Source organism: Cajanus cajan, chromosome 3, assembly GCF_000230855.2.
Source record: "Cajanus cajan strain Asha chromosome 3, NIPB_CcT2T_4, whole genome shotgun sequence".
Taxonomy (NCBI): Eukaryota; Viridiplantae; Streptophyta; class Magnoliopsida; order Fabales; family Fabaceae; genus Cajanus; species Cajanus cajan.
In genome coordinates, this window is record NC_138519.1 from 8,904,202 (window position 1) to 8,919,334 (window position 15,133).

Here is a 15,133-nt window from a genome sequence, read left to right on the forward strand (position 1 = left end):
GTCCTTGTACACAAAACAACTAAAATAGAGCTGTCCAATGTAAGTTTCCAATTCTATATTATCTATAAAACAGAAAAAAAAGATTAACTTACGATAATATTAATCTAAATTAGAATTTAGCCAGTTCAAGTACTCAACTTTTTATCCAAATTAAGCTCGTGGTGACAACTTCACACAACCAAACTGAACTACTAAAGATAAAATATAAAACATGAACAAGACTTGTTCATCCCAATTCAAGGCTTCATCATCCTTTCTCTCAAGAACGTAACCTTCCTTGCATACAATTTTTTTGCCATTTTCCTGCTTCCTTCCACTTAATCTGTGGAAATTCGAAGGGGCCAGTTTACATTTTTTAAGTTGTTAGCATATAAGAAATGGGAGGGTGTTGCAGTTGCCATGTTTCATTTGTAGGACAGGTGCATGATGTGGAATGTGAAGGTAACCATAGCAGTGATGTTGCATGTAAACGTGGTAGGGCCCGTGTCATGCTAAGAGGGTCCTCTGAGTTTGTGTCAATGTTCAGCCAAAAGGGTACGAAAGGAATTAATCAAGATGCATTGACAGTTTGGGAGGTAAGATTTCTTCATGTATCTGTTTGTAGATTCGGTTACATTTTCTATTTTCATTTCCACCAATTTTGCTTGATTTGTTTTTTTCTTTTACTATTTAGACCTTAAAGTCATAAATTATACTTTAGAAGGTGAATTATAGATATACTAAATTTTTGATGGGTTTATCATTGTGCTCTCTTCTCAATAAAGTCTTTTTTCCCAGATTTTTGTATCATTTCATTGTCGTGTTTTCTACTTTGTTAAAGAATTAAAGAACAGATTTTTTTTTTATAAGAAATGAAGGCAGAAAACCACTAATAACATAAATCTTATACTTTTTAATAAAAACGTTCCACTTTTTAATTCCTTAACTATGGAGCTGGCAATCCTTCACTAGTTACTAGTTGACATGCATGGCAATACATTTTGAATTAAATGGATAATGGTCTCATAACTATGGTTTTATTTACTTTTTTTTTTTATACTTTACATGATTTTATACTTTACAATAATTTTTAACTAATTACCGGTTCACTCATGTAAATATGAGTTGGTTTTTTCACACTTTTTCTATCTATTTATTCTCCTTGATTCATCATCTGATTTGATTATACCCATATTCTGTATCTTTCTTTTCTTTTCCAATTTAACTTTAGTATGAGGATGAAGAATTATAAGCCTCTTTATTCTATATAAGTTAGGATTTGTATTAATCTAACTTTGGTTCTCGCAAATTGCTACTAGGATTCCACTTCAATAATCAGATCTATATCAGCATGAGCCTTTAGATGGCAAATCTTTATGTTACTAGTACTGATCCTCTTATGATTTTTATTAATGCATAATGGTTCTCAGTGAACAAAGTTCATGGCTTGAATTAATGTTTAACATGATACATTATCAGGACTTCACTGGACAAAAGGATATGACCTTTTGTGGCGTGTTTGATGGTCATGGTCCTCTAGGACACAAGATTGCACAACGCATACGTGACAAACTACCCTCAAAAGTCTCAGCATCAATCAAACAGTCACAACAAAATTTCAGCCAACACCATGATGCTAATGTATCAGATGGAGGCACTGATAGCGAAATATATGTTGAGGATCAACAAAACATGTCCTTTGCTTCATGGGAGGAAAGCTTTATGAGGTGCTTCAAGGAAATGGACGAGGAGATTGAAAAGAACATTGACACTGATGGATTTCGTGGTGGTAGCACTGCTGTAACTCTAATCAAACAGGTATAATCAGACCTTCAAAATTGCATTACCTCCTTGTCAATGCTGCTTTTGCATGAATGTTATTAACCACGTCCTTTTCCTCCTTTTAATTTCAGGGTGACCAATTAATAATTGGCAATTTGGGAGATTCTCGTGCAGTTCTATGCAGAAGAGCACATGACAACAATCTTATTCCTGTTCAACTTACTGTTGACTTTACCCCAGATGTTCCAAGTAGGTTTTCATATTGACTATTAATATTAGTTCCTAAATCTTACAACCCTCTTGTGTGTGAGCGCTTTCTTATAACCTTGATTGTAAATCTTAGTAGAATAAGCTAAGAAAACTTATTTTTTCAAGCTTCTCCATGCAACTTTTATTGAAATAAACTAAAAATAATTTATACGGTTGTCTCATAAGTTAACAAATGTCCCCAAGTCTTATGTCTAACTTCATTTTCTTATTCAATGCCGCTCAGGTGAAGCTTTAAGAATCATTAATTGTCGAGGTAGAATTTTTGCTGCTAAAGAAGATCCAAGCGTAAATAGAGTATGGATGTCTGAAGGGAGCTTCCCAGGACTGGCTATGGCAAGAGCCTTTGGAGATTTCTGCCTTAAAGACTATGGTGTCATCTCAGTACCTGATGTATCTTACAGAAAACTTACCAGACAAGATGAATTTGTGGTTTTGGCTTCTGATGGGGTAAGTATTTTCATATCAGGATGTCAACTTCGAATTTTGGATTTGGTTCTTGAATTATAAGTTACAGAATAATTGTTGCTAATTAGCATTTGAATTATGCTCATTCTTGTATCTCTCTCGATCCAAACATGTTTGCAAACATTTGATCAAATAGTGCAAGAAAAGAAATAGCCAAGGGCAAATAAATTAGCAATACTTAGTTTCCAAAATAAGCAATTATTTTTCCAAAATTTATCCCAAACATATATAATGGTCTAAATTTTGTTTCTTACAGATATGGGATGTGCTAACAAACAGTGAAGTAATAAACATAGTTGCTTCAGCTCCAAAAAGGTCCATGGCAGCCAAATTGTTAGTAAATCATGCTGTTCAGGCTTGGAGACACAAGTATGGTTTCAAGGTTGATGATTGTACAGCCTTATGTTTGTTCCTGAAGGATTAGCCTGTTTTATGGGAACAATAGTCATCACTTGAAGCACCTTCATTGATCATAATCTAGACATGTACACATTGAAAGTGTAGATGGAAAGAGTATGGTAGAATCAAGAGGAAGAACGGGAAGCTCTTGGAGTGTTCTCTAGAGTCAACTTCGAATCATGGATAGCAACCCTCTCTACCTCAGCCAGAAATCGACAAATCCTAAAGTATGATGTCAGGAGTGCTAGTGCCACTAACTAGTCAACAATTGTATGGCCAGAAGATTTTGGTTTTGACATGATCCCAGAAATAGGCAATCATTTTAGCCTTGTGATTTTGGTGTGATCACATGTGAGAATTTTTTTTTCTATCTATGTATGATGAGCTTTGATAAATTTTAGCACTCTAGATCATGTTTTTTGGCTTGGGTACCAATGAGTTCAATGAAGAACTAAGGAGCACCTTTCTATTTATTTTCAATTGGACTCTTCGGTCTTCCCCTTCCCTCTAACGTACATCATTAAGCTTTAATAAGAGGATTTTGGAATTCTACATATATACCATCTAGAATATATTTAGTTGAGCAGAATTGAACCTTAAGAAGGAATCTACAAAAGTAAAACGGGTGGATTTAACAGCACAAAATAAGGTTAAACACGGTGGATAAAGTAATGATACTTAAACAAACAAACAAAAAAATTATTTTAAAAGGTTATGCATATTCTCGGGTGAAAATCATTGGAAAATACATTAATCTCAATGTGATTTTTTTACATTGTTCGGAAGAATCTATGCATGTTTAATTTCACATCCATTATTCATATTTAGACTGAATTCACCTCAAAATTGATGTAAAGGAAACTAATTGTTACTTTCATTGATTCACATGCAACTTAAATTAATGTGAATCCAAACATACATTAATCTTATAAACTTTGAAGTATATTTGGAAGAAGCTCTACTTAATAAAAGAATCCATCTTCGTGTCTGTATATATATATATATAAAAAGGAGGGTTTAAACGACACTGGTGTAACTTTTACAAAATGTTACACCGCTTAATAACTTTATATTAAATGTGAATTTTGTAAATCCAACCGTTAGATTAAAAGTTCTTTACTTAGATCATATATACAAAATTTTATTTTAATCCAAGATGATTTGATACTTCATTCTTATAAAACAAAATTGACGTAATATATTTATTTCAAAATATACTAAAATATGAACAGTTTGATTGCCCTCAAGTTATTGTTCAATTTTAACAAAAATTGATATACACATATAAAGTTATATGAATTTTCAATCTAACGGTTGGATTTACAAAATTCACATTTAATATAAAGTTATTGAGCGGTGTAACACTTAGTAAAAGTTACACTAGTGTCGTTTGAACCCTCCTCATATATATATATGAGGGGGGTTATAATTACACCGGTGTAACTTTTACTAAGTATTACACTGCTCAATAACTTTATATTAATTACGAATTTTGTAAATCTAACCGGTAGATTGAAAGTTCATATCTCTTAGATCATATATACAAAATTTTATATTAATCCAAGATGATTTGATACTTCATTTTTATATAAAAAAATTGACGTAATATATTCATTTCAAAATACACTAAAATATGAATACTTTGATTACCTTCAAGTTGTTCAATTTTAACAAAATTTGATATACACGTATAAAGTGATATGAACTTTCAATCTAACAGTTAGATTTATAAAATTCATAATTAATATAAAATTATTGAGTGGTGTAATACTTAGTAAAAGTTATACCGATGTAATTATAACCCCCCTTATATACATATATATATGAAGAGAGTTCAAACAACACCAGTGTAACTTTTACTATGTGTTACATCGCTCAATAACTTTAAATTAAATGTGAATTTTGTAAATCTAACCGTTAGATTGAAAATTCATATCACTTTATATGTGTATATCAAATTTTGTTAAAATTGAACAAAAATTTGAGGGTAATCAAAGTATTCATATTTTAGTATATTTTGAAATAAATATATTACATCAATTTTGTTTTATAAGAATGAAGTATCAAATCATTTTGGATTAATATAAAATTTTGTATATATGATATAAGAGTAAAGAACTTTCAATCTAACGGTTGGATTTATAAAATTCACATTTAATTTAAAGTTATTGAGCGGTGTAACACTTAGTAAAAGTTACACCGGTATCGTTTGAACCCTCCTCATATGTATGTATATATATATATATATATATATATATATATATATATATATATATATATATATATATAAGGGGGTTATAATTACACCGGTGTAACTTTTACTAAGTATTACACTGTTCAATAACTTTATATTAAATGTGAATTTTGTAAATCCAACCGTTAGATATTGAAAGTTCATATCTCTTAGATCATATATACAAAATTTTATATTAATCCAAGATGATTTGATACTTCATTTTTATAAAACAAAATTGACGTAATATATTTATTTCAAAATACACTAAAATATGAACACTTTGATTACTTTTAAGTTGTTGTTCAATTTTAACAAAATTTGATATACACGTATAAAGTGATATGAACTTTCAATCTAACAGTTAGATTTACAAAATTCACAATTAATATAAAGTTATTGAACGGTGTAATACTTAGTAAAAGTTACACCGGTATAATTATAACCTCCTATATATATATATATATATATATATATATATATATATATATATATATATATATATATATATATATATATATAAAGCTATAATAGTTTTCCAATTAAAATTAGAGATTTTTCCTTTCCTTATGAATTTTCTCATTTTTGTTTTTCTACTCAATGAAACTCATTCATTCTCACTTGTCATGTATGAAATGTGAGTTTGCTAATTTCTCTTATTTTATATTTTTCATATTTTTACAAAATAAAACTTTAATAAACTAGAAAGTTTCTCACCAAAAAAAAAATCATACCTAATGTTATTCATAGCATTTTATTTACTTAGGTTAATATATATTAAAATAATTAAAAAAAGTTTCTTAACATTACAAAAGCTTGAATTTTTCTTATCTAATACTATTTGCATGACAATTCTATCTTCTTATAAATTGTAATAAACAAAAAAATAATAATAAACTAGAAACTTTTATTTTTAAAGATATTATTCATACTTGTTTTTGAATATTTTTATTCAATGTGTAAGTTACATAATATTTTATATTTATTTTTTTAATTTGTTATTTTTTAACTTTCTTAAAAAATATTAATAGTATATGAAAATTACTCACACGTTATCTTAAAATACTAGTTAAAAGTTAATTTTCCTCCCTAATTTTCCAATACTAGAGAAAAGGGAAAGGAAAAGGGAGATATTTTCACTCTTTGATTGCTTTTTTTCCCCCTTAAATATTTAACCACGTAGCACAAAATTAACAAAAATTTCTCCTCTTATTCTCCGTCGTGGACTTGGTATTGTCGTGGCCCTCGATTTCAATCCTTGGGTTGGACCTTGGAGTACACACATATATATATATATATATATATATTAACAACTACATCTCTTTTATTTTATTTTTAAAAAAATTAAATATTTTTTATTATTTTAAATTTAATAAATCCAACTTTTAATTGCATTATTTTTTCACACCTCATTCTCTCTTTTAGTTTTTACATGTACTCTTTTGTCTTCTCTCCACTCTCCACCTATTTTAGTTTTAATTCTTTTGGTTTTTATATTACTCTTTTTCTCCCTCACCTCTTTCAATTTTTACATTCACTCGGACTATAGAACTAGTGTATGATGACGTTGTAGATATATGCGACTTTCTCAATAATTTTGAAGGTATCGACCTAGACACCTGTTTTTCTTCGAATATTTCCTCCCCTATCACACTTCTTGAAACATCAACATTAAATTTAGTATTCTATAAAAAAAATTTCAAAACATTAATTTCAATATTTTGGAAAAGAATTTCTCGAATAGTGAAATTAGTTTTCCGAAAAGTATTTTCTAGAATTGCGTTTTTACATAGTCTCGGAAAATACTTTCTGTAACACTAAATTTACTGTTTCGAAAAGAACCTTATGAAATTATGTAAAATAACATACATTTGAAAAGTTCTTTTCAAAATCATAATTTAGTATTTTGAAAAGTACTTTTTGGAACATTAATTTCACTATTCTGGAAAGTAATTTTTGGAACACAAATTATTTGGAATACTAAATTTAATGTTCTGGACGTGTAAAAGGGGGGAAGTACTCGAAGAAAAAATGCACATTTGGCTCACTACTTTCAACATTGTTAAGAAAGTCAGCCTATAATGTTTTCATGCACCAACCCTACGTTCTGTATGCATGTAAAAACTAAGAAAAGGGACAAAGAGAGTAATAGTATAAAAATTGAAAGAGGAGTGGAGAAGGGAGTAATGTAAAAATGGAAAGATAAAACTACCTACCGAAATATGTGAAAAGTGGAAAGGTAAAAAATACATGTGAAAACTGAAAAGAGAAAGAAAGAAAATATGTAAAAAAGAAGAAGAAAGTATTAAATTGAACATTAGAGGTGTAAAATAAAAAAATTAAAAATTAAAAATATTTTAAAAATTTATTTTATATAGAGAAAAAGAAAAAAAAATGTACTAAAAAAATTATATATATCATGAATCTAACAAGGATAGGATATTCTATTGGACTACAAATACAATCCACTTAATTTAAGAAGGGAGAAAGTGTGTTTTAATCGACTGCAGACCAAAAAGAAAAAAATATATATCAATTACTGCTTAAAATTTTTTATCTTTAAGAAAAATTATAAAGACAATATCTAACATCAAACTTAAATTCCTCCATTTCTAATTTAATCTTTTTCCTCTTAATCACTAGACTAGACTAATTCTAGAGTTCTTATCTCTCTCTTTTTAAATATCAACTAATTGAGACCATTCTTGTTGCTAATATTGTGTTTTCGAAGTAAACGTTTTAAATAGGTGTGATAAGTTGGACAAATATTAATTACTAATTATAGATTTAAATAATGTTATATATAAAAGTCTAACTGAGCGGGAAAAAAATTCAAAAGACGCTGACTTTCTTTTATAAATTTCCTTCACATGATTCATAAACAATCCTACCGTAATTGATTGTATGATTATTAGTCAAACGTGTAGAATTTTGATCAAAAATAAGTCATATATAAAAATAAAATAATGTATGATTTAAAAATAAAAAAGAGAGAATAGTATATGATTATATAAATATATATATATACTATTATTTAATCACAAATATGCGTATATAATAAATTTATGAATTTTTATAGTAATTTTGTTAAAAGTCCTACAGATGATAATTTCTTATTAGTAATTGTCATCTAAATATTAAAACTATTGTATTTGGAAATTCCATACTTAAATGGTGAAAATGCAACCATATCTTTCTTAGAGGTGAAAAATAAATTAATAATTTTTTTCAGATAAATCATAATAAATTAGATAAAAATAATTTATCTATTTATTTAGATTTATTAAAAAATTCATATAAGCATTCAATTCATTCAATGTATTTAAAGCAAAAAAATCTATTCAACCCATTTATTAACAATTTTTTTATAGATAGATATTCAATTCATCCTTAAAAGTAATATTTTAAAAATTAAATAAATTTTTTTTTGAATTTTTTTTTCTCTTTTCTTTATAAGTTATTATATTTTAATAAAATCTTTTAAAATTTATAAGACTTTTTTTTATGTCAAAATAGTATTTTAAAATTTCAATTCAATAAATATCTCATATTATAATTCAATAAATTTTAAAAAAGAAGTAGATGGATCACCAATCATCCACAAAATTAAATTGATAGATTAAATTCAATCTATTCATCTTTTTTATTGTAATGAATGAATTGAATAAATTTACTTGTGAATAAATTAAATATATGGTAAATAAATAAATTTATTTACTAACCTTAATCTTCCCTAACATGCATCGGATTTGAATGCAACTCTTTTCTCATGCTACAAGAAAAAGTACACACACAAAGTTAATAAATCAATACTATACAATTACAAATAGTGACGAGTACGACGATGGTTAATTTGTGAAGGATTCAAATAAATTTACAACACAGCACGTGATCCATGGAGAAAACTCAACCAAAAATACGTAAAAATAAATGAGCCTTGAAGAAGCATTATTAGTCTTTGATTCTGGGAAAAATATGTGATACCATTCTACGGTACTTGTTAGCAGATACAATGAATGACAATTTTTCATATGATGAGTTCCTTTTTCCATTATGTTAATGCTTCCAATACCAGTTTGAAATTGAATTAAAGGTACTGTACTGTACAATCAATGCAGACTATCATGAGAGGACATCGTGTACTACTGTCTACTCCAATACCAAAACAACAAGTGCCTCATTCCAAAATATTTACTACCTAATTTGCACAAATTATTTATCTTCATTTTCTTTTGGTTTATATAAAAAAGCTATAATTCATTCCCTTTGTGTCTTTATAGAAGCAAAGTAACAATTTCGATCACAATTTCATGTTTATGATCTTTAATGAAGAACACAATATAAAGTGTCAAGTGTCGAATCACTTAAATTAATAACTTTTATTTTTATTTTAATATTTAGTCTCTTGATCTTAACATTGAGATTCAGTGTTGAAAATAAATTATTTTAGTGAGATTAATTTAAATCAAGTTACATTAAGGGTGTGTTGTAAAATGCATGCTTGAGTGAACATGTTGCATCCTAGTTGCTCCGACATGAGTCCCGTTGTAACATATTTTGGTAAGGCCAGATTGCTAGTGTTTGAATACAGCTGAGAATTAATTATAACCCCATAAAATTATAGTGATACCAACAAAAATAGAAACAATTATTTATTGTTTGTTATCTATACTATAAGTATATGTTCAAGTAAGAACAGTTACATATGCAGAATTTAAATTTGAGATCACTGATGAAGCTTAATTCAATAATTTTGTACTTATTTTTTTATTTTATTTTATACTTGTTATCTTTTTGTTTTTATTGCTAAAAGTTTTTTTTTTCTCTACCGCGAAATTGTTCTAAACACGAGTAAACAACTTAATCATTTTTTTATCAAGTATTTATCATGCAAGTCTTTATATATGAATAAACTATAAGCTATTTTCATAAGATGTAAATAAATTATTTTATATTGTTATAAATAAATAAAAAAACATAATGTAACAACACTAAAGCTATCTAAGAAGAAAAAATAATTCAACAGGTCCCATTCTCATTGAGTCTCACATTTGATTAAGTAAATTATCTTATCCAATGAGAATTTCGAACACTTGATTTTATAGGATTTTCCTTCGAGTCTCGCATCCTAATTAATAAATTTCATGGTCTTATAGTATTTTAAAATTTTCAAATAAAGAGTGCTGTTAACACTCCTGCAAAATGCAACTTAACTTAATGGAACATAATCGGGTTATCGTTATCCCGTCCCAAACCTCAAATTGAATAATCCATAAAAATAAAACTATAACACTTTTTTACCAACCCAATCCATCCGTAGCAAGCAAAGCCCACACTTACACCTCTTTAAGGGAGAAAAGGACAAAATACCAAATACCAACACATTGGCAACTAATAACATCCTCATTCCTCACCCTCAGAATTCAAAACCAATATACATGAATAAATGCTAAAAGGGTAGAAAGAGACTCACAATTTAAAACCGAAAGTTAAATGGTTCACCAAACCAGAATTGACATCACTGTTGAAACAATTATAAAGCAAGGAAAGTGGCTCCATTACCTAATTTTAACTCACACAACACGTTATCAGTTACTGCCCGTGAACTCTTCTTCCCTCTTCTCTCTTTGAAACTCTCTTCACTCTCTCTTGCTCCTTACATTGATTATCAAATCTATATATACAAAGTTACCAAACCCCTTCTTACAATCCTTAGTCTTGTCAATATCCACCCCCACAATTTTCCCTTTCATTTGCCTGCACACATCTCAAGCACTTTCCTTCAACCAATCACACCCCTCACAAAAATAGAAACCTCAAATCATAAACCATAGATTGCGCCTTCACAAAGGGATGCCCCTAGATTGCAACATATGTACACAATGTCACAACCACGTGTCACAAAGGACAATACAATCAATGGTCACACACACACTCACACTTGCAATGCAAACAGTAATTTGGTATGCTATATGAGCAAACTTAATTGCTTTCCTTCTATACCAAGCCATATACTACCACCATTTTTCTCCTTTTTACATATCACATTAGTACCACTACTAGTTAAATTAATACTACCTGTGTGAACAGGCTTTAACGAGTTCAGAAGCATAAATGAGACCCTCTAAAAATTAACCAAGAAAAGGTTGAAAAAGAAACGTGACAAGCAAAATATTTAATAAAAGTCATAGAAACTAGTTAATGGCCATCTCAAATGGTGCTGCTTTTGCGGACAACATAGCGATATGCAGCAACCTTTTTCCTCCTTGAGGCAGTGTTATCGACTGAGAGTACCATTTTTCCAGATTCTTTTGATGTGAATGAGTTGTGGATTGCTTCTTCTGATGCCCCCATCTTCCTTGGCTTTTCAACTGCTATGGTGTAGCTTCCTTCAGCATTTGGCACAAACTCAGCACTGTATTCCAAGTCCCACCCTCCCACCACAATGTCCCATGTGATAGTTGCACCAGCCTAATATTCACCCAACAAGGACTCAATTAACAACTAATCTTTTCCATTGGTGTCAAAATCATTATGCTTTAAATTCAAAATGCAAAATGCAGAAAGAATTTTTTTTTTTTTTCTGAAAAGAACCATTTGCATGACAAAAGGAGTAATCATAAGCTGCATAGGGAAGAGTAATTGCATGTTTGGGAAACATTGTTTTAGAGAATTATTCTTTTTTTTTTTTCATAAAAAGCAAAAACAAAAGTTACTGGCTTATTGTTAGTTTAAAATGAGTTGATGGAAACATGCATTATGAAATGGGGTGAATCATCACCTCAATCCCTTCTATTTGAATGTTCACTTTCTCCCCTCCTTTGATTGTGAACTCAGATGCAGGTTTTGGGGGACCATTCTGCAAATCACTGGGTCGATTCAGTCCTCCATACTGAACAGGAATGTCCTCAGGCCTAATAAATCTGAACACAATAAAACAACTCCCTTCAGAAAGCAAACCAAAAGTGGAAATAGAAGGAAAGTTGGAATTATATTTGTTACCCCAAAATGAAAGCCAAGGAAGGACAACTTGAGTAATAGTATTAATGAACATAATCTCAGAATAGTAGAAACTAGAAAGGAGACAAGATCTCAGAACCATTTTAAAATCTTAATATAGATAAAAAAAAAAATTGAGAGGAACAAGGCCAGTCATAATACTCTAAAACAGTGGATTATTGAATTGCACAAGTATAAAAAAAATCCAGATGGAACCATTAGACTCACTTGTACAGTGTCTCGGCAGCATTTCCTTCCTTGGAGATCACAAACTTGCTCTTGGTTCTTTGAGTCAAAAACGGACTGAACATTGAATACAACATGCTGAAGTACCATGGCACGTTGATGAAAATCTGAATCCCCAAAAGCAAAGCCAGGCAAATGAGAAGAAAACAAATGTCAATAAAAGTTGAAAAATTGTGTCACACATACAAATGATTAAATGTCATGACATTGAATGAGAGCAAGCAAGCAAAAAACCAACTTCGACAGGTTACTAATTTGAAGAAAACAAGAAAAGCACATAAACCTTGCGAGCCACCATTTCTGGATAGTTATCTTGGAACAAGGAGAGGATCTGGTTGGAGGCCACCCTGAGCTCTCTCTTGGGCATGTCCTTAAGGTCTGTGACCTGAATGAGGGAATTGACCCCACCAGGCTTGAAATGGAGAACCTTGATGCCTCTCTCAAGAACCTGAACCCTCCACCTGAGGAACTTCTTGAGCTTCTCCTCATCCCCAAAGACCCTATCATACATCTCCTTGTCCTTGAACACACCGTAGGCATTGTAGCACACAGGGTGGCCCTCCTTGTCATACCCTTGCATATAGGCTATGACCCCTTCAAGCTCCTTGAACCCCAGCTCCTCCTCCAAGATGGTGTCAGCACCAAACTCCTTCCTCCAAGCAAGGCACTTGAGGAGCATGTGGAGGGCATCACCAACCCTGAAGTCCCTTGCTCTGAGAAACTTGAGGAGGATGACATCAGCTTTGTCATCACCTCCAAGGAGGGGAATGCCCCACATGGAGGCATCGGAGGGAGAGCCATCAAAGGAAGCTTTGAGCTTGTCCTTGAGCTCCTGAAGGGCCTTTTTCTCTGAGGACCTTAGGAGGGACACAAAGTAGTTGTCTTCCTTGAAGGAAGGGGTGGAGGCTCCCATTAAGGTGGCCACAAAGCCCTTCTTGTAGGGCTTTGGGGAAGCTTCTGGAAGGTCCTGGAAGGTTGCCTTTTGGGTTTGGAGGGACATTGGGGAGGAAGTGGCGTCCATCATCAAAGGAGGGGTTTTGAGAGTGACCCAGATGAATTTAGTGCATGAAAGAGGGAATGCAAGGTGGTTTGAGGGGTTAGAGGATAATGGGGTGGTGATTATATGATAAAGCACTGAACTTTCTCTCTGTGTGTGTAAGGGATGGTTAGAGAAAAAAGGGGGAAGAGGGAGGGAAGTGACGAGAAAATGAAGGAGTGGGGACAAGAACAAGCGAGATTTTAGAGAGTGTTTGAGTTGTTGTGTTGTGTTTGAACTTTGAAGGAGTGTGGGAGATGAAAGTGGGATTGAGGAAGAAACGAATTTGAATGTGGTGTTGAGGGAGTGAATGGAGACAGGGGTCGTGACAGAGAGTGGGGACACGCGCTGTTTCGTGGCGAGTGGAGGAGGCTTGAGTTGTGTTGCTGCAACAGTTCAGAGTTCAAACGAGACCAAGAAGAGAAATCTCCGAGTTTATACTCTTGGCTTATCTTACTTTAATTATTTGCATGTTGAGTAAGGCAAATTACTAATTAGATAGCAGTTTATAAGTTACTTAGATTACAACTAAGTTGTTAAATGTGTTTGGCAAGGGAATGATAAGTTAATAAAAACATAATATAGCTTATAAGTTACATGTGTAAATAATTTTTTTTATTTTTATTAATTTAAAAGCAGGATATATAAATAAAGTCGAAATGTCTTGGTCTAAATTTATATTAACTGTTGAGATGGAAATTTATAATTTAGAGAAAAATTTAATAGATATAAACTTTATTTTTTTGTTAGTTTTATTTTTTAGTATAAGTATAAAAAGTGGAATAAAAAACATTATTATTAATTTATTATTGTTTGAAACTTTGAATCGTTGATGTTGCGAGAGTAGTGTGAAAGGGAGAGTGTGTACGGAAGATAGAAGAGAAGAGAAGATAGTGTGAAAATGAAGCGAGTGAGAGGGGAAAGAAGTGAGATGAAAATAAATAATTGAGGATTCAGAGTTTGCAGCAGAACATCGTCTAAGAGATTGTTCGACACGGGTTTTTTTGTTCCATTTTGGGACCACACTTCCCTCTTATATCCTTTAGGCTTTGTTTTGGAGTGAGGAAGGAATGCAAATAAATAAATAAGTAAGTAAAAATTATTTAATAAAAATTAGATAAGAAGAAATAAAATAGAATTTGTAATTATTTGATAGAGTAAAATAGAATTTGTAATTATTTGATAGAGTAAAATTAAATAACAAATAAAATGAATTTTTAAGCAATTTTTATACTTATTATATATTATATATGACATTCGAATTATTTTGAATATTTTTATATTGATTGTGAGTATGCAATAACTTCAAACTTTTTTACATAGGGTGTGATGCAAGAAAAATTGAACAATGGTGAAATATCTAATGAAAAATCTATTGGTAGTGTTGCTTGGGAAGGAGATGTGTATTCCCAAGTATTGGGGGCTAAAAGAAGTGGCTATGTTCGTGACTTAGGACTTGGTCCAACACCTTCTTTGTTATGGGGTTCTAAATCTTCCATATAAAGTACTTTTGCTAATAATATATCTAATGAGGTAGTACAAAGATTAGAGCAAGAGGTGAGGATGTTAAAGGAGTTAAAGGAAAAAACATGATGAAGAAATGAATTTGATGAAACAAAATCAAGATAAGTTACTTTCAGAACTATCTTTTATTAGAAAATTCATGTATAAACATTTTCCAATGGAGCTATTTCATTAGAAAATTCATGTATAAACATTTTCCA

The 15,133-nt window shown here is 30.6% G+C and overlaps 2 protein-coding genes across 2 annotated transcripts; one reads left to right on the forward strand and one right to left on the reverse strand.

The window, feature by feature from the left end:
• The first annotated feature begins 244 nt into the window (after positions 1-244).
• LOC109816326 (putative protein phosphatase 2C 74) lies at positions 245-3,463 on the forward strand. The gene is made up of 5 exons (XM_020381279.3): positions 245-575; positions 1,459-1,797; positions 1,893-2,010; positions 2,255-2,478; positions 2,753-3,463. The coding sequence occupies exons 1-5, from the start codon at positions 378-380 to the stop codon at positions 2,918-2,920; spliced, it is 1,047 nt and encodes a 348-aa protein (XP_020236868.1). The 5' UTR covers positions 245-377; the 3' UTR covers positions 2,921-3,463.
• Positions 3,464-10,394: 6,931 nt separating this feature from the next.
• Positions 10,395-13,742, reverse strand: LOC109816323 (patellin-6). Its single transcript, XM_020381275.3, has 4 exons — positions 12,657-13,742; positions 12,356-12,480; positions 11,910-12,051; positions 10,395-11,599 (listed from the first exon to the last, which is right to left on the reverse strand). The coding sequence occupies exons 1-4, from the start codon at positions 13,395-13,397 to the stop codon at positions 11,339-11,341; spliced, it is 1,269 nt and encodes a 422-aa protein (XP_020236864.1). The 5' UTR covers positions 13,398-13,742; the 3' UTR covers positions 10,395-11,338.
• Positions 13,743-15,133: the final 1,391 nt, after the last annotated feature.

Coding starts and splice junctions, on each gene's coding strand:
- LOC109816326 (XM_020381279.3), top strand. CDS start 378: ATGGGAGGGTGTTGCAGTTGCCATGTTTCATTTGTAGGACAGGTGCAT. Junction 576..1,458: donor ATGCATTGACAGTTTGGGAG/GTAAGATTTCTT, acceptor ATACATTATCAG/GACTTCACTGGACAAAAGGA. Junction 2,011..2,254: donor CTTTACCCCAGATGTTCCAA/GTAGGTTTTCAT, acceptor AATGCCGCTCAG/GTGAAGCTTTAAGAATCATT.
- LOC109816323 (XM_020381275.3), bottom strand. CDS start 13,397: ATGATGGACGCCACTTCCTCCCCAATGTCCCTCCAAACCCAAAAGGCA. Junction 12,481..12,656: donor CAGAAATGGTGGCTCGCAAG/GTTTATGTGCTT, acceptor TTGGGGATTCAG/ATTTTCATCAACGTGCCATG. Junction 12,052..12,355: donor GCTGCCGAGACACTGTACAA/GTGAGTCTAATG, acceptor TATTGTGTTCAG/ATTTATTAGGCCTGAGGACA.